Here is a 20,133-nt window from a genome sequence, read left to right as displayed (position 1 = left end):
TTCTTTCCGATTTGGGTGGAATATTCTATAGATGTCTGTCAAGTCCAATTGATTCATTACCTCCATTAATTCTCTTAGTTCTCTGTTAGGTTTCTGTCTGATTGACCTGTCCATTGGTGAGAGAGGAGTGTTGAAGTCTCCCACTATTAGTGTGTGCGGTTTGATGGCTGCCTTGAGTTTTAGTAATGTTTCTTTTACGTATGTGGGTGCTTTTATATTAGGGGCGTAGATATTCAGGATTGAGACTTCCTCTCGATGAATTGATCCTGTTATGAGTATAAAATGTCCCTCTCCGTCTCTTCTGATTGATTTAAGTTTGAAGTCAAGTTTGTTAGAAATTAGTTAGAGATTTCTTAAAATTTGTGATAAGAGTGCTGAAGTGTAGCTATCCACAGTTGATGGCTTCTGGAGGAAGTGCGTGTAGGGAAAGACTCAGTTTTCTTTAAGGTGCTGGCCACTTAAAGTTTGACCATACTCCAGTGAGTATATGAGCAACACTAATTGGACTTTTTACACCTCCTTTTTTTTTTAGGGGTCAGAAGTAACAAAATTGTGTGTGTGTGTGTGCATATGTGTGTGTGCATATGTGTGTGTGTGGATATGGAAGGAATAAGAAGTAAGTGTGATTGGGGTACATTATGTGAAATTACCAAGTAATCTGTTGGTGTACAAAAGGTTCCACAATAATGGAACCTTTTTACTCCCCAAATGGAGTAAAACAAAGGTTTATTTATCTGGGGATAAACTCACAGAAAGAATAGATATCTGCAGTCCTCTGCATGTGCTGGGGACTGGAGCTGAATTCAGCAGCTGAGAGACCCACACATGCTTTTCATCTGCATTTATAGTACACGAGACCATGTCCAAAGTGGGCTGGTATCTTAAATGCTATTAGCTGAAGGAGTTCCCACAGGAATAATCAATAAAAATATCATATTATAAAATAGAACCTGTAGTTTAGCAAATAATGTGTTACTAATGTTAGCTTCATTCTTTCTTTTAAAAGATTTTATTATTTTATTATCTATATTATGTATGCATGCACACATGTATGCAGGTACCTGTAATGGCCAAAAGGAGGCCCGAGTTAAAGGAGAAACTGCTTGTCTACTGCTCAGAGTGAGGTGGCAGAGGTGGCGGGCACCTCTCTGGGGACAGAATGGAAGGTGTCTTAGAGCCTTCGGTTCAAGTGCAATGCTGAACACTTAAATTTTGAATTCTCTCTCTCTCTCTCTCTCTCTCTCTCTCTCTCTCTCTCTCTCTCTCTGGAAAACCTGTGGGAATTGGTACTTTCTCCCATGTGGGTTTTGAGGATTTAACTCAGGTCATCAGACTTGGTGGCAAACACCCTTGCTTTCTAAGCCATCTCACTATTCTGATTATATAAACCTAAAATTATTTCCAAATAAAATGTAAAATCATATTATGAAATAAGACATTTAATTAAGCTTTTTTGCCTTGATTCAGTTGTTAGCAAAATGGTGTAGCTATGATTGGATCTGCATGGAAAAATAAAGACTTGAATGTAGTTGGGATTTTCTTTTGTAAGGGGACCACTTCAACACAGAAAGCAGGCGCAGTGCTGGTGTGCACAGCTGCACTGTCACCACAAAGAACTGTTCCTGGAGAATGAAAATGTCATCTTCTCCAGAATCTTTTGTGACATGGACATTTATGAATCTTCCCTTTACAATTAATTCTTACATCTTAGGCCTATTAAGACCACCAACGTGCTTGTTTTTGCTCTGTAGCTATTAAAGGGGATGGTAAGTATATTGTTCTAGTCGTTACCTGATTGTTTTAAATTCATATCTCATTTTATCTTCTATGTGACATGGCAATTATTATTAGCACCAGCGATGTACATATTTCTTTCTTTTTTAAGAGAAAACAGCCTTTTTTTAAAAAATAAAATATTTGTTAGTGCTCAGAACAAATCTTTGCTCACTTCCCTGAGCACAAATAACCAAACCTGCCTTTCTCATGATGACTCGTCCCCTTTTGTAGTTGCTTTTCTAGTTTTTATCCCTTGCTATCTTATTTTTTAATTAATTTTATTGAGCTACACATTTTTCTCTGCTCCCCTCTCTTCTTCTCCCCTCCCCTTCAACCCTTTTCCATGGTCCCCATGCTCCCAATTTACTCAGGAGATCTTGTCTTTTTCTACTTCTTATGTAGATTAGATCCATTTATGTCTCTCTTAGGGTTCTCATTGTTGTCTAGGTTCTCTGGGATTGTGATTTATAGGCTGTTTTTCTTTGCTTTATGATTAAAAGCCACTTATGAGTGAGTACATTTGATAATTGTCTTTCTGGGTCTGGGTTACCTTACTCTATATGATGTTTTCTAGATCCATCCATTTGCTGCGATGTACATATTTCTATATGCAGCCTGTAAGATGTCTCCCTGCAATTTCCTTACATTTGCAGAAAGTAAAAAGTAGATAATCACCAAGGCATGGTGGCCCATACTCATAACTCTCACGCTGGCAAGGCAGAGGCAGGGGGATTTCCACAAGTTTGAAGCCAGCCAGGTCTATATAATGAAACTCTGTCTCAAAAAAGATGGGGATGGGAAAAAGAAATCAAATTCTCTTGCTCATATAGGCAAGAAAACAGAATATATTTGCAGTGCAATGAATTATAATAGCCAAGGTTATTACATTGCTAATGTGTGTCAGAAAGGTTGCCAAGTAGTCTACAAATAGCCAGTGCTAATGTTCTTTACAGTTTTGTCAGGGAGTTGAAGTAGACATAGTGTTTACACCTGACTGCTCGTGATGGTGTGGGGAAGAGATCAGAACTGGGGGAGAAAATGAAAACAAATAGAAACTGCAGAAGGAGTATGAGGGAGGCGATTACATTTCTGAACGTGTCATGTGTGTACCATAGTGTTTTCTTTGGTTTAATAAAGAAACATGATTTGTTGAAATGCAAAGACGTTAAATGTTATAAAGTTTTAAAGACCGAGATTTGATCCCCATGAGAGCATAAGTTGGCAATGCTCATCAGGTTTTTGTGGTAGCACTTGCTGAGTATAGTGAAGATTCGTGAGCATTTCTTTTTTCAGACAGAATAACCAGTTTCAGATGGTCTGGTGAGACATTCCTTTGAAAAACAAATAAGGCAGTTATAATGTGTGGGGCAGACGGGGCGTGGACTTGGCAAAATGGTTGGTAATTAACTGGGTGAAGCTTGCTGACACAAAGTCTGATTTGAGTGGTGATACAGACGTGTCTGGTGCTTATTATAGTATAGGGGTTTCCTTGGTGGACACTGCACAAGTGGAAGCGGGTGAGAAGAGACGGAATTATTAAACAGTCTCGCACAGCTGGTCAGACATACGCAGTGCTCCCAGAACACACAAAACTCCTGCCGGGAGCCTTGAGGGCATTGCTGCAGTCATGCATCCTCATCGTTCTCACTCACAGATAAGCATCAAGCATTGGTCCATTCTTCATCAAGACAAGAGTGCTTGTCTATACATTTCACTTCATATTGGTGGGAGGAAGTAAAGTTCCCTTTGGACGTAAGTCTTTTCCATGTTTGCTGAATTCCTTTACCTTAGAAGCCCAGATCATGTTTGTTACTTCCATCTGCTATCCCATGGGCGAGGACTGATTGAACTGGAATTGTCCTGTAAGGGGAGGGCTTGTAAGTCAGTCAGATATTTCACATGGGTGAATGTCATTCTGAAACACTAGCACTCTCTTTTCTTACCAAGCACCCTGCTTCTGTCACCATAGGAGCTTATGTTGGAGCACTGGAAAAGGATACAGGGAAAAAAGTCAAATCCTTGCACCAATTCCAGTTTCGGGGCTGGGAGAAGGAGAAAAACCAAACCAAACCAAACTGAAACAACCCAAAACAAAGTAATAGGAAACTCCAAATTTACTTTATGTCCACACAGGTAAAGATTTCAAATATAAAATTTCTTTAGCTATGTCAGGAAATTGACGAAGAAGTGTAGGTAATCAACAAAGTGTTTTAAAATGTGATTACTAAAGTTGTTTGATAAAATAGTCATCCAAGAGTACAGAGCAGTAGCAGATAAGCCATGGGGTTTGGATCACTAATTCTATTTCTCGTACTTTTAAGAGCTGATTTTTATTTACTTCTGCTTTAAGAAATAGTCACGATAATTAACCTGTCGCTCTAGGGTTCAGCATTTGCTGTGCTGCAACAGCATTGCAGGCTCCAGGAGGGCTTGCGGAGACGTTAGCAGAAAGATAAAATTTCAGCAGCCAGACAAAACACACCTGCCTTTAATGTAGCGCTGGGGAGGCAGAGGCAGTTTTAGTGTAGCCCTGTGCCGTGAGAAAGCCCTTTTCAGGGAATGTGTGGAGAGGGATAGAGCAGAGTACCCGATGCTCTTCTCTGGCTATCTTGTGGATACACGATAAGCATATGCCTCACCTGCATATACAGAAACAGAATAATCAAGAAAGATTTAAAAATTTAGTGCATATGCTTTGTAGCAGCGCTATGACATTTTAGTTTCCGAATGGAAACTTGCACAAGTGCAGATCGTATCAGTTACTTTCTCATCGCCGTGGCAGTTACCTACAAAAGCAGCTGACAGGAGAAGCTTGTTTCTGATCGTGGTTCAAAGCGGTGCAGTTTCTCATGGCTGCTGAAGTAGGAACGTGGAGCTGGTCACACTTGAATAGCTTAGGAAACAGGATTTAGACTGGCAGCAGAGATGGCCCAGCGTTCTCTGGACCAGTACACACAGGGCCCAGCATCCTCTATGGGTCTTATGTCTAGAAGGTTCCACAAACCTCCCAAAACAGCACCACTAGCTGGGGAGTAAGTATTCACATGTGTGTGTGTGGGGGGGGGGACAGTCCACACATAAGCATAATATAAAGAAAGAAGACCGGCCAAAACGTTTTGGCATCTAGTCTATATACACATGGGTGCACACACAAGCACACCACATTTAACAAGTTTTTCCATATGAAATTATTTTTTTACTACATTTTATTTTTCTCTGTGTGTACATACATGTATGAGCCCACACATACCATGGCATGTATGTGGAAACCATAGAACAGTTTCTGGAGTCTGTTTTCCTTCCACCATGTGTGACCCAGGGATTGAACTCATGACATCAAGACTGGCAGCAGACTCCTCTACCTGCTGAGCCCTCTCAGCAGCCCCTCCAATTCTTATTTGTTTCCTTTAGGCTAGGATGGGACTGTTAATACTCAATCTGTGATTAGTATTTATGTTTTATGAAATAATCACTTCTTATTTGTCATAGGGTGGAGTCAAGTACAACGTGGGGAGGTTCTTTATCAGAATTCGTCACCAAGTCTCAGGCAGGACAGTAGAAGTTGAGTTTCAGAGAACAATCAGGTATTGGGAACAGCAATCTCACTGAGCACCGTATACCCACTCTATCAATAGGAAGGCAAAATTCCATGGAGAAAAATGAGAATAAAAACTGACCCGTATAAAAATCTGTATGAAGTAAAGATAAGTAAATTATATTTTACAACTGAGAATACATTCAAGAAATTGAAAGCAAACCTTAAAAAATATGGTTGAAAACCATAAGCTATAAATTTGGCATAGCACATTGCAGCAGGAGCCATATAAAATCTTTAGAATCAAAAATGCTAATAAAATGATGAGAAAAAAGGAGTAATGGATAAACACAGTCTTCTGAACATGGCTCCCTACACCTTAGGTTGATCTCTTTGGCCGAGTCTGCCAGTGTGTCCCTGAGAGAAAACCTGCATGTTGTTGCTGGGGCACTGGCTTCTCCCACACGTCACCCTTAATCACCTTTCGTCTCCACTTGCTGTATGAATGGCTGTCAGATTTGAGACTTAATTCTTTGCAGGTATTGCTTGGTCTCTTAGCTCTACTTAATGAACCGCTTGTAGTTTTGCTGCCTGGAAACCACCAGGGGGCGGAGATTCCTAGCAAATCATAGCATTGGCAAATGTGAGGCAACTAATTTTGAAATACTAACCATTGTTGGTTTTTGTATGTGTTTTAAACATAAAAATCCTGGAGAGCACAGGTCTAAATTTAAGGAAAGAATAACCAGGGGTTAAACTTAAACATAAACACACTTGTGAAAACCATTAAATGTTAATAGGATAAATTTAAAAATCATGAATCACTAACAAGATATTTTATGTCTGTGGGTAGAGCTCATCATGTCAAGATGTCAGTTTCCCCCAATCTGATCTGCAAATTCAATTCCATCTTATCTAGAACCCAGCAACATATTCTTTACATCAACCTAAAAATCAATATATATAACATACAACACTAGGTGTGAGCTCTAATGTAAAATATCGAATCCAGCTAGTAGCAATGTATCAGTACTGGATCATCAGTTGCAAAAAAGGGACCACATTAAGAGGCTGATGATAGGATTAACTGTGTAAGAAGAGGAAAAAGGAACTGAACAATGTCTACATTCTCTTTCACTTTTCTGTAAACTCACAAATGTTGAAAATCTTTTAGTTTTTTAAATATAGCACTCCCCATCTGCATGTTGCTATTAAGAACTTGAAATGTGGCTTAAATGGGAACATATATTAGAATATATATTAGATTTCAGAGACTTAGTAGCATCAAAAAAGGTAAATAAACCATCAAAAACTTTATGTTGAATTTTTATCAAATTGTATTTTGGTTATCTTGAATAAAAAGATTTTTAGTGGCATGAAATTTCATTTGCTTGTTTTTACCTTTTCCATGTGGCTACTAGAAAATTTTAAATTCTGTAGGAGGCTGGAGTTGTATTTTATTAATAGCTATCCTTTGGACTTCTATATCTGTTACCTTGTTCAAGCTTTGATGGCTAAATTAGAATTAGAAGTAAATTAGGACTCAAGTTCTACAGATGCTTTATATTTCCTACACCCTCAGCGTACAACATTTCCCTTTGTTTGGTGCTCAGCCCCTCAAGGCCTTGAGATGATGCTAGGAATGGACGCACAAGACCCTATATTTTGTAGCTTTTGCAACAGTAAGCCATCTTTGTTTTATTCATTTCTGAGGATTGAACCTGGACCTCTCATGTGCTAGACAAGCACATTCCATCATTGAATTAAGTACCCAGCCCATTTTCCCATGTGTGTGTGTGTGTGTTGCTTGTGGAAACTAGAAGTTGTTGAAATCATTGCTATTGATTGATTTTCCATATTATCTAATTGGGCAGGGGCTCTCAATTAAACCCAGAGCTTTCCCATCGGGTTTGTTTTGGTAGCCCCGTCTCCACCTTCTGAGACTGGAATTACAGGAGGCCACTATGCCCACCAGCATTTTATACTGGATTCTGGGAGTAATCTGGTACTGGAGATGCATGTCAAGCACTTTGACTTCTGTGACATCTCTCCTTGCCCTCTGGACCTTTTTATGTTTTTATTGTGAGAAGGCTTAACTAAATTGGCCAGGCTGGCCTTGAACTTCCTCTAGAGCAGTGACAGCGTTTGAGCTTGCAATCCTCCTGCCTCATCCTCCTTAGTAGCTGGGGTTATAGGTTGTGCCATCAGCATACAGTTAAGATAGTTTAGCCACAGCTAGTTGTGACTTCTGTCCCCTCGGAGTTTCCTTTGTCTTACTAGAACTTGTGTCAGATGGCATTGGTGTGGTCATAGGTATTTTTTGAATGTGCCTAAGGAAAATTAAATTAGGGATACATTAGTTTAGTCTTAGGGGAGAATATTTATGTGGTTTGTGAATAGTTATTTCTGGGAGTTCCATTCAGAAATGACTTGGAATGCTTCATTTGTCACTCAGGGTTTTCCCAAGTGAAAGGACACAGTTGGTGTCACTATGGGACTGTGTTTTATGTGTATGGTAAAAGTGGGCATTTATGCCATTAACAAAAGGGAAAAATGTCTAAGCATTTGAAGCCAGGGACTAGTCTAAGAAAATGCTACCGGTTATCAGTTGGTAAATTGGTAACACCAGTTTTGGTTTTCACCAATGCCTCATTTACCAGGACAGTCATCCCACTCAGGGGTATATTTGTTATGCGGCACTTATAACTAAGCTTATCGCAATTTCTAATTTTTGGGTGGGGACTGATGACATCAAGTTGATGTCATCAGAATTACTGTGTTAGGTCATGTAATAGTAAAACAAACAGTGGGAATTTCTACGTGTAAAGATCAATATATGTAACCTGAAGAGGTCAAAGATAAACAGAAGTGACTTTGCTCAAAGTTGTTCTCAACATTTGATCACTGGAAGATCTCTGTGATCCTTTGGATGTATTGGCAAAGTAACTCTATTTTCATAGTAACAGTCAAATGTTATTTTAATTTTTAATTCTACCTGTCTGAGTCATATACTGCAAAAATTTTTAACATTCAATGCAGAAGCAGATGAAAGAATCATAGTATCTTCTGCTATATCAAACATGAGATTTCAAGACTAAAACCATTTTCTTGCTGAAGATGTTTTTTTGAAGTTGAAACACAAAAATGTCAATTTATATGCATGTTTGAGAATCTATAGATACTGATGATAAGTCTTTAACCACTGAAGGACTTGGGACAGAATGAATTTCATGATGCATATTTAGGTCTATTATATACTGATGGTCCCAGGTACACATCCCGAGAAACATTATTAACTTGATGGGGGGTGGTTAGGGTGAAGTGGTTACTTATATTGTTTGATTATTAAATAAAACTCAGGAGTCAGATATCCGGGTAAACACCTTATTGATCTGAGTAGTGGTGGAGAAACAACCAGTGACTTCTTCTCTCTCTCCTTCCTCAATCCAGAAAGCCAATGAATCTTTCTAAGCTCCTCCCTACTGCTTCCTGTACCTGTACGTTCTGGGTCCTTGAGAACATCTACGGCCAATTCTGCTCACCTGCTAGCTAGCTCCACCATCTGATTCAAAGAAAACTTTATTGGCAGTCTCAGGTGTGATCAATATATCCCACAACACTGGGGGCTGGTTCAATTTCAACCCGGATGAATGCAGGTGTCTGAGTTATAAATATAAGCAGATTAAGTTCTGTCTTTTATGTGGACAGGGCAGAGTATCACACTGGTCTGATTGAGTGCTTTTGTTAGTGATGTTTCCTGTTCTGAGCTGTAAGATGTGAGAAAACAAATGCCTCAGTTCCACAGCTTTGACTCTAGGGCCGCTCCTGGGCTGGTGCTTGTTCGTTTCTATTGTTTACCATAAATTATCACAAATAACTTGCTTATTGAAAATTAAATTTCTGTTTCTTCTTGGAGTGTGTTGTGAGGTGATTATTTTATCCCCACATCACAAACTATCCTTTCTCTTGGCAGAAATACTTCCCACTTCCAAAGGAAGTTCTAGGCTTAAAGTCATGAAGACATGCTGAGGTAATTTCTGAAGGCATCCAACTTTCTTCCAGCCCCAAAGGAGAAAAAGTCAGTTTTCAAAATATATTTTAATATACATATCTTCCAGGTTTGATGTAGCATACCAAGAATTTCAAAGACAAATTGATCTATTTAATGATGTTTTTGAACTTGACTTTCTCTTCATTCAATTTATCTCCTGAAATTTCAAGGAAAATCTCAGGTAAACTAAGAATTCATGCCTCCCGAAACCTTTCACGGTGTCTCATGTGATTAATGAAGACGATTCACAAACCTCCAAATGTGGTGTGGGCTAGTCAAAGAGATCTGAAGCAGCTTTGCGAGTTCCTAGAAGAAACAAAGTGATTGATTTTAGAGGCAGGTAAAAACATCCCGTGCTTACACACGATGCGGGAATGCAGATGGGCGGTGTACCCCTGGTGAATTTCAGACTATTAACCAGTGGCTCCTTGCAATATTATGGCGATCCTAAGGCTCATTCCAAGTTGGTTATAGGCCCCATGTGCATGCGTGTGTGCTCATGCGCGTGTGTGCGTGCGCGTGTGCGAGTACGTGTGTTGTGGAAGTTATATCAACAACTGATTGTTTTCTTCTTGGGTTAATACTAGGATTGGTAGCCTAGTAAAACTGTTGCTTCATGTGTCTTGATGCCCATGCGCATCGAGAAGGCTCCTTTCCTTGCCTGAGGTCTGTGTTTGTCAGTGCAAGGCAAAGAACCCCTCCCGGCCATTCTGCTGTTGCCCCTCATGGTGATGAGCAAGCTGTGAGGTGGGACAACTTACTATTAGGCGGGTCTGTCGTGGTTCCGTCCGTGGTGTGTGTGCCCCTGCGCATGCCTGCAGGGGTGCTCATTTCATAGTCGTCATCATCGGTGACCGCAGGAGTTGTGACGTGGCCCTGGGTGGTTCCTTGTATAGCAGGGCTTGTTCCTGCCTGTCTCGTAGGAAGGACTCCATTTTGTGCATCTGGTTTAGCCCCGGTCTGACTGGAGGGCAGAATGCCTCCGGGGAACAAGGGGTGGATAAGGAGGCCTGTGAAGATTTGTGAGGCTAATGGCTGTTATAGGGAAGGAAACAGAAGAAAAGAACTCATTTTAACCAGGTTAACTGATCTTTTTTGTTTAGAGGGAGGACAGCCGGGTGGGATAGGGATGGCCGAAGGGAGAGGCTAAAGTCAAAGACCTGCTGCCCACAGCCGCTGCTTGAGGACCCGCAGCGTTTCTGCCGCTGTAGCTACTCGGGGATCTGCAGCATTTTACTTAATCCATTACACTATGATGCTACCTCAATTACTTATTTCTGTTGTCATGTTTAGATACCACAGTAGTCCAAATACATATCTATAAACACGATCTGTGCATAATTGCATAGAAATTATGAGTGAGCATAATAAAAATTTTAATTCTTATTCTTCAGTTATTTGTGTCTATAAGAAGGAATTAACTCATTACTACCAGAATATAGAAAAAAAACTCTCATAAAATGGAAAGTACAACAGGTTTAATCCTTCCTGAAGAGTCAGTATTTATATTACTTTGTGTCTACATCTATAGAATAATGTATAATCTTTAATATACAATTTAAGTCAATCAAAGTAAAGTTTAAACGTGTGCAGTGGCCCTCTGGGTTAATACAGGGAGGGGGACTTGATTGGGGGAGGGGGAGGGAAAGGGGAGGCGGCGGTGGGGAAGAGACAGAATTCTTTAATAAATAAGTAAAAAAATACTGAGTCTGAGGGCAATATATAGAAAGCTAATGCAAAGTTAAATTAATGGAAGCTAGTAGGAGAAAGATGACAAAATCTTTAACTGAGGAAGAATAATCAACTCCAAGGAGCTGTAAAACTGCACAGCTCATGGCAGGAGGAGGTGGGGGAGGGGATGTGATCGAAAGAGCTGGAAGGGCAGAGGACACTGGGAGGAATGAGGAGAATTTAAAATGGTAGTGACTTAAGAGGTTTTCTTCTTACCAGTTCTTCTGAGCTTAGGAGAGTGCCCTAAAAGCAAAATGACAAACAGAAGCAATGAGAGAACTTTCAATATATTCAATGCAATGTATATACTATAACTCAAAACCTTCAAATACTTCTCAGTATTATAAAGAAATTGGATGATCTGGTATCTATATCATAAAACTCATGTCAGCATGTGGTTTGGGACTGCTCATGTTTATTATTGAATAATGTGACTTAGCTTTGAAAACTATACACACACATATATAATTAGGTTATAGATATACACTGGAAAGAATCTGGAGAATATAGAAAGCAACAGAAAAAATGATCTTATGATTTACATATGATGGGTCTTTCCAGGTCTTGTTTTACAAATTTATTCTTCATATAATAGAAACTCATTTATATAGTTTTTTTCTTTCCTTTTTTCTTAGTATTTTGTAACAACCCCTATCTGTGTTATTGCCAAATTGTGATAAATGCAATTTAAATGGGTATGTAATATTTATTTATGGCTATGTTGTAGCTCACTGAATTTTTCTGTTTTGATTTGGTCTTAAATTTAAGTTTTAGCTGTATTTTATACACCACAAATATTATTTAACGAGTATGTGGTACCTAAATCTTTGCTGCACTTCAGAATTTCTTTTCTTGAGATGTAGTCTCAAGATGTGGCATAAAGAGCCAATAGGAGTGGGTGTAGTGAATGACACACTCCTGTAATTCCAGCACTGGAGAGGTTGAGGCAGGAGGATTACAAACTCAAGGACATCCTAATAAGCTATACAGGTGCCTGTTTAAACACAAAGGGTTGATAGGGATTTTGTACTAATATTCACCTCTCCTTTTAGGAATGGAGCTGCCATCTGATGTTAATGCTGATACTGGTTTTGGTCCTTGATAATTTTATCAGTGAGCTCAAGAGTAACTTTTGTAAAAACTAATAGGAATAGAAGAAAGTGTTGAGGACTGACAAGAAAGAAAAAAGAGGTTGAGCATTGTGGGATAAACACATATGGCTAAAATAGATTTGATATTAAAAACAACCCCCCCACATCATGGGTCATCATATTAATCCCACTAAATTATTTCTTTTTTGACAGTGTGGTTCAGGGGTGACTGGCTGCTTTGTTTATTAAGGGTGTGGCTAGAGGGGTAACTGTATCTCATTCATTTTCAGACTGGATGCAGTGATGATGTTTACAAGAGATTGTGTTGTTGTTAACTGAAACGGTACCATGAAGGACATAGAAGTGCACCTGCCAGCCTGCCAGGGCTAAGTAAGTGTTATATCTTGCTATTCTCAGTGCTCAAACAGTGCAAAGTGAGTCAGAATCCTGGTGCCTGATTGGTGAATTGAGACAAGAGAAATATTCTGCACATGGGCAATTGAAAATCACAACAGTCTTACCTGAGCTCCAAGTTGTGCCACAATAATGGGTAACATCTAAAAAATAAAGGGACAAAAATCACTGTTAAAGTCAAATACTAGGGGATGGGTTAGGGGTCCCACTTGCTCAGCAGCCCACATCCACAGTCGAGGTCTGGAAGGTAGATGAGAAGTACTGATAACTGGGTATGAGTTGCTTGCTTGCTGAAATGGATGAGGAGTTGGCATGCTGCTACCCCCCCCCCCAAAAAAAAAGCTAGCCTAACTTTACAAAAAAGAAACTCAAGTCTTAAGCTTTTATTTTGATTTCCACAGGAAATCCAGTGTCAGGAAAAGTAATCAAAATTGACTTTCGACTTAGTATGTACCACCCTGAAGGACTTGAGTCTGGCCGGCTCCTGCTCTTGTCATTTTTCCATTCAGCTGGCACAGCAGTGCCTGTCAGGCCAACAGTGACATAGTGGTAGTCAGCTCCTGTCTCCCGGCAGCAGAGGAACAACGAATCCAAACAACTGTCAGGGTGGGTGACGAAGGGATAGGGTTGTGAAGAAAACCAAATTAAAATCTCTTTTTAATGGAAAATTGGAGTGGAAGGAACAAAAGTAAATAAATAAAAAGGGGAAATGGGTGGGTACATAAGTGACCGTGATAATGAAATTTAACCTAATGTTCAGCAGTGTAATTACAAAGGAGATACCTTGTCTCAGTTATTGCTTGGACGTTGTCTGAAGTAATGACAGCGAACACGCGAGTATTTACTGCGTTGCACAAACTGTTCTAGACACTTATTTTTTTAATTTTTGCAACAGTCAGAGGAAGCCTCTACTTTAATGCCTCTTCTACATTTTGAGGAAGGTGAGTCCCACCAGGCTGAAATAACTCGCCCACACGGCGCCGGCTGTTTACACAGAGAGCTGGGATTTGACTAGCTTTGTGGTTCTGCATCCTTTCTTCCCAAGGCTGGCTTTGGTAGTTAAAGGCTACAAATGTAGGTTTGTGTCATAGAAAGTGATCCAACTTTATATTGCTTTTCAAACATTTACGTTTCTGCCCGTAAATTAGTACTTCTGTCTGTCATCATTTTGGTCAGAGAAACCTCTTTATGTCTTTTTTTTTTTTTTTTTTTTTTTTTTTTTTTTTTTTTTTTGGTGATGGGTCATAGGTATGGCAAAGACTCAAAACTGATCTAAATGCCGAGAATAAAAAGATCACTGAGTGCTTAGCCCTAAGAGGGACATCTCGGAGGCTCAGAGGGAAGCACAGAGTGTGGCAAATAGAATGGGAGAGCTGGAGGAAGGGACAGAGTGGTGTGCAATGCTGTCCTGTGGGAAGGACTGGGCTGTCACACTCTTGAACTCTTAGCTGCTGTGATTACCAGCGCAAGCCCTGCATAAGATGGGACCTGTGAAAATTCTGTCATGGACAGGGGAGGGACCCACGAGGCCCCACCCCTCTCTGAGGATTCGTAGTCAGTTAATATTTGCTGGGGTAGCAGAGAGACATCTTCAGTACATAGCCATGGGTAAGTCGCTCATGTTTCTTTAAGTGATACTTCACCTGTGCTTTTGTACGTCAACCTAATCAAGCTCATTGATTGCACACAATAAAGGATGTGAAAGAAGAAGGGAGATTAGATGGAAAGAGGAAGGCCAGCCAGTGGGAGGAGGACATGGAAAGAAATGGGAGGTAATTATGATAGAAATACTTCATAGGCATGTATGAGAATGTCATAATGGGACCCATTATTATGTAAAATATATGCTTATAATGTTCTAACAAAAATTATTCACTCTACATAGGAAGAGGCAGGTTAGAGGGACCGGAGCTAGGCCTGGCCCAGAGACATTGGAGAATCCTCAGCAAGACTGAGGAATCAATGATTTAACATTGCTGCCTGTTGGGGAATGTGCAATGTCCGATCTTCTATACAAACCTTTTATAATGTGCTCACTAATGTCTCTGGCTCTGGGGAATAAGATGCTGTGCTGAGTCTGTTTCTTTTCAAATATTTTAATTTTTAAGTCACCATCCTGTGATCTAGTAGATACTAGCATGGCATTTGACCAAATGTGTTTTTGTGGTTCTCCTCCCATTTCTCCCCTCCCCATGGCAACCTTCCAGCCTTTATGCTCCATTCCTTCATGTTTTCTTGCTAGTGTGTGGTAATAATTTTCTTATTTTCTGCAGTAAGAAATTATGTATATAGCAGCATACTATGCGGTTAGTGAAAATAACACTGTACGCAAGCATTTGAAGGTGTCGAAACAATTCATGCCATTTTGTGTCCATAGAATAAACACCTGAAAACCATCTGCTTACAGTTTATAAGACCCTTGAAGAAGGCTGTTTGATCTCATAGCTTCAGCTGAGGGAAAATGTCCTGAGTTCAGGAAGCCTTTCCCTCCACTTACCTGGGGTTGCAGCTGTTGTGGTCTGCTCAGCGGGCCCAGGGTAAAAGGGAGTGTCTGTGCCCCATGTGCCAGTCCAGTGGCAGGGTTGAGCTGTGGGGCGGCAGAGAAGATTTTCATTATATTTCTTTCAGTTTGAACATCTGGGACCCTAAAATATGTCTATTAAAGGTAAAATATAGATTTAAAGGAAGGATTTCTTACATAAGTTCATACTATTTTATTGTGTGTGTAATTAATCACAGAGATAAAATTCAGATGTTTAATTTTCTAGCACAGATTTGTTTTTTATGTGTATGCATGTGTGTCAGCGTGTGTGCATGTATGTTTGTCTGTATGTAAGTATGTATATGAGTGCAGGTGCCTAAGTAGGGCAGATGAGGGCATTGGGCCTCCTGGAGCTAGAGTTCCAGGAATTTGCGAGCTGATCTACACAAGTGCAGGGAACCAAGTCTCCGGTCTTCTACAAGAGCGGTGTGGGGTCTTCTGCCATGCTACAAGTCCTCTGCAAGTGCTCTTACCTACTGAGCCACCTATCAAACTCCTACACTAAACTATAAAGAAAGAAAAAATAGTGTGTACATGCTCATGCTAAGCATGTGTTTGTAGAAGTCAGAGGGCAACTTTGCTGTGCCTGTTTTTTCCTTCCCCATTTATGTGGCTCCTGGGCTTCAAACTCGGATTGTTGGCCTTTTGCTTTTACAAACTGAGCTGCTTGTCTCAGCTTCCCCAGGAATTAAAATTTTTTCTTGTTATCTCTGAGACCATTTAGGTAATTTACCCCCTTCTGTATGCAATAATGGTTATAGGACATTTTCTGATTGCCTTTTTCCTTTAAGAAGTGAATTATTTCATAGGTATTTCCAGACAAGGTTATGAGATACAGAAAAACATACCGAGTCTGGAGCATGGGTTAATGCTATATTTCAATATGAACACTGGAAAAGTCATGAGGGAAATGCTTTTCTTCCCCAAACAGAAGACTCTTTAACGATGTTCCGTGAGCAAAGCTGTTACTGTCCTGTTGTCACCCTACAGGGTCACAATAGCAATCATAGTATTTATGTGGGATGTGGATATGATAGGGGCTGTCAAGGAAGGTCTGGTGCAGAAGCTGGGGCAGAATCTTAGAGAAGAGGTATCAGGATCTGGAGATTAAAAATGAGAATGAGGTCAGTGCTACCGAGGGGCTTATGAGGAAAGCTTTCGAAGATTTATTGAGTGGCGCCTGACTCTCTGAATATCCTCTTGCTCCTCTTCCAGCCCATGTGCAGTGAATGTGTGAGCATATGCACTTGTGGACAGACATTTCCATATGTTCTTGACGCTCCTCCATGCTCAGTATCAGGTGCCAGATTAATGAAACCAAAGGTAGTGTGGTGATGGAAGGAAGTACTTACCAATTGCAGGTCTGAACCCCAGGTGAGCAGCTGCGCTAGTGGTATTAGACTTATGGAAGGAAAGATCTGCGGGGCATCGAAACTGGGCATTAGACAAGAGAGTATCTCTTTGTACTGCAGCATCAATGGTAGATAGATAGTCTCAGGTAGTTTATACTGCTCTCCAAGGTATAGTCACCTTCAGTTCCCTCACTGCTCACCAATGGTCTGCATGAGGTCTCATTGTCTCCTGTGTGGTTCTGGATGGCCTAGTAGTATGCCAAGTCTATGATATTTATCAAGTGATTTATTTATGATTATTATTTAGATATATTTTTGTCTTAGTACTCACTCAATTTCGCACATAAAGTTTTATATTCTTTTCCCTAAAGAATGTCTCTAATAGTATAAGATACAGGTTCTTTCAGCAGTTAGATTGATTCCACTTGAATGATCTACGGTGTCCAATAACTAAAGAGACAGCTTGAACTTCTAATACTTTTGACTCATATTTCATAATCTACATGAAGGCAAGGCAAGGATGAGTGAGAGCTGGAGTGGCAGGGAACATAGGAGCCAAAACAGTTTTCAAGGTTATTTAAATGTCTCGAGAAAACAGGCTTTATAGCAACAATCAGTTCATTGGTAGTGATGAAACTTAAGAAAATTTTGAGAGGGCATGGGGGAGGTCTCAGTGAATAAAGCATTTGCTGGGCAAACATGAGAACCTGAATTCAGATTCCTAGCGCTCATGTAAACAGCCACATGTGATCCCAGGGCTGGAGGTGGAAAAGAGGCATCCCATGGCTTCGCTGGCCTGCCAGTCTAGTCAATAGAGGAGGAGAGTAACAGAGGAAGGCCTCCTGAGGTCAGCCTCTTATCTCCACACATGTGCTCTCTCTCTCTCTCTCTCTCTCTCTCTCTCTCTCTCTCTCTCTCTCTCTCTCACACACACACACACACACACACACACACACACACACACACACGACACATACGGCGGGGGTGGGGAACAGGGGGAGGAGCAAAAGAGATCGAGAGAGCCCAGAGAAAAGTTGTAGTTATTTTTCTGTACACCTGTCATTTTCAGCAAATCAAACAGAGTGTCATAGAATCTCAAGGACACAGTTTTGTAAATAGGCAATACCACCCACTTTCAAAGCTTTCTATATTTAGTTTAGATTTCTATATTAACACAAAGTTTGCTCATGTAATTCACATGAATAAAAGGAAAAAGAATGAGGCTGCTTTGCTTTCTTCATTTAAACATCAAAGCAAGTACACTGGCTTTCTTTTCTTACTTATTCCAAAGGGGGGGGGGATTCTGAGGACTGAGACTGTTAGTTAAATCTTGGTTTGTAAAAATTTACCAGTCTTAACATGCTTCCTGTCTTGGTTTGTAAGCTGTTGCTATTTTTGGGTGCTTACCTGATTTGGTTGCTGTTGACTTAATAATGCCACCTGATCTGGAGTTTTTGTTGGAGGAAGTCCCAAAGCAGGGTTAATCTGCTTCTGTGAATATAAATATTTGTTAAAGCAGGAGGGATGTGTTTGAGGTTTTGAATCCTTTTATGTCAGGAAGCTAACAGGTTGTCCCTTAAAGAGCTATATAAATTTAAGCTCCTTGTTTTTTAAGCAGTTTTAAGTCCTCAAATATTTTTTGTTTGGCTGGATTTGGAATCAGAGACTGGAAGACAAGTGAAAAAGTTCGGCATGTGGGATTCCAGTGCTTGTCTCTGGCTCCTGTTTATTTACTGTTACTCTCCTCTGCTAGGACTTGTGTTATACTCTGAATCTTTGTTCTGTATACATCTGTTTTTATTTTTCTTGAAATATTTGAATTAAAGTGCAGTTTTTTGAACCTTTCCACGTTTGCCTTGCATGCGACATGTCAGTTTTGCACTGTACAAAGTCACCTGGTGAGTGTCAGAGTCAGTACTAGGACCACTGCAGTGATCTAGTTCCTGTATACAATAAACCCTTCTCTCCGGTCTGGTCCCAGAATGCTTTTGTTGCTGGATGCATCTCAGAGAGAAGGATGGGTGGTCCTCCAGTGATGCCAACTTTTGGGCCATATTTTTGACCTTGTTTCAAACATTAAGTCTGCACCGAGAACTTCTTCTTCTTCTTCTTCTTTTTTTTTTAGAACTTCTTAATGCGTTGGTCTTTCATATTTTGTTTCATTCTCTCTATTCATTTTTTTTCATGGAAAGTTTTACAATGTAAGTTTTTTGCTAAACAATGATTTGATATATGTAGCCATTGTGAATTCTAGGGGATCATACTCCCTAGCTTTGTTCTCATCACTGCATTTTAGCAACCATGACAAGTATTCAATCTGGAGTGTTTCCAAGTAGTCTGTTGGTCTTACAGATGAGTATGGAAGTGCCAAATGAGCTCAAGTGTTTTCTTCTTTCATAATAAATCTGTTGCATTTTCCCTGTATATCTTAAGCATCTTGATCAAAAAGAAATCTATTTGGTGATCAAATAGCCTATCTCTATACCTATAAAATAACTTAGAACAACTGAAGTAATAATGGAACACCAGTTCTCCACCCCCAATTAAAAAATCTATTATATGTCAACATGTTTTGTAATGATACATGTTAAGTAAAAACTGTTCGATATTTTATAATGTATATCATATAATTTTATAGCTAAGAGTTTATCCAATTTAGATGTTTTGCTTATCACATAGAAAAATCAGAAAGTGTTGTTTACCCTTTTAGTCATGAACAAATAACTAGTCACCAAAGAAATCTTCATTTTGTTTTGGAAAATAAAATAGTCACTCACTCTGTCTGTCATGTTAACTCTATTACTTTGCCCAAACAATTGAAATTCTTCTGTGATAAAATGGATGCGTTTTAAAAATGAAAACATTGAAATTTGCATGAACACATTATTAGTTTACCATCTTTTGCTTTGTATAATAAAATCAGGAAACTTAAAAAGTGGGTCACAGATCAGAGTGGTTTTGTTGAAAAGCAGCAAGAGATAAATGTCTGTAAAGGAGACATGGCTGAGCCTGGTCAGTACATAAAGTAAACACATTGCACTTACTGGTAATGACTGAGTTGATCCTAGAAGACAAAACAGTAGAATCGTAGTCTTCATGTTTCGATTTGCTACCTATAAGAACAAAATTGTGTTACTCTTTTTTTTTAAACCTCTGAGAGAAGATGATGCTAAAAAATGATCGTTCTACTTGCAATCTGGTCAAGTAATATTACCTTTATGCTACCAGGCAAAATGATATTCAAAATCCCGATGACTTCTCCACTTTACTCTGGTGCAATATTTATCTTTTGCTGATTTGTGTTTGTAGAAGGAATTTAAGCTCAGCTACAGGAGACAGGCAACTTGAGAGACCAATCAGGGCTAAAGTATCTATGAAATCATTTGGTTTCACTTCCCAACACTTCATTAGGTGGGTTATTAGCTGCAGACATTGTGTTACCCAATGTCTGTGATTTGACTAGAGGGTATTGTGGAAGACATGCCTGTATAATTTTCAAAAGTGCAGACAACAACAACAACAGAAAGGACAATTTTCTTCACTTCCAGCTGTTTTGCAAAACATTTCGCGAATTTATTGGTTTTGTCATGTAAGAGTGAATAAATATCTCAAGCACCAAACTATGGAGCTCTTGCTGTGTT

At 39.6% G+C, this 20,133-nt stretch overlaps 1 protein-coding gene across 1 annotated transcript; it reads right to left on the bottom strand.

The window, feature by feature from the left end:
* Nucleotides 1-9,560: 9,560 nt before the first annotated feature.
* On the bottom strand, nucleotides 9,561-19,590 carry Amtn (amelotin). The gene is made up of 8 exons (XM_050149575.1): nucleotides 19,537-19,590; nucleotides 17,900-17,983; nucleotides 16,493-16,558; nucleotides 15,096-15,185; nucleotides 12,706-12,741; nucleotides 11,310-11,336; nucleotides 10,124-10,397; nucleotides 9,561-9,668 (listed from the first exon to the last, which is right to left on the bottom strand). The coding sequence occupies exons 1-8, from the start codon at nucleotides 19,588-19,590 to the stop codon at nucleotides 9,634-9,636; spliced, it is 666 nt and encodes a 221-aa protein (XP_050005532.1). The 3' UTR covers nucleotides 9,561-9,633.
* Between the last annotated feature and the right edge of the window lie 543 nt (nucleotides 19,591-20,133).

Source organism: Alexandromys fortis, unplaced genomic scaffold, assembly GCF_014885135.2.
Source record: "Alexandromys fortis isolate MF-2015 unplaced genomic scaffold, M_Fortis_MF-2015_v1.1 scaffold_0, whole genome shotgun sequence".
Classification (NCBI taxonomy): domain Eukaryota; kingdom Metazoa; phylum Chordata; class Mammalia; order Rodentia; family Cricetidae; genus Alexandromys; species Alexandromys fortis.
Note: the sequence above shows the minus strand (reverse complement) of the source record. Positions and strands in the feature narration are given on the sequence as shown.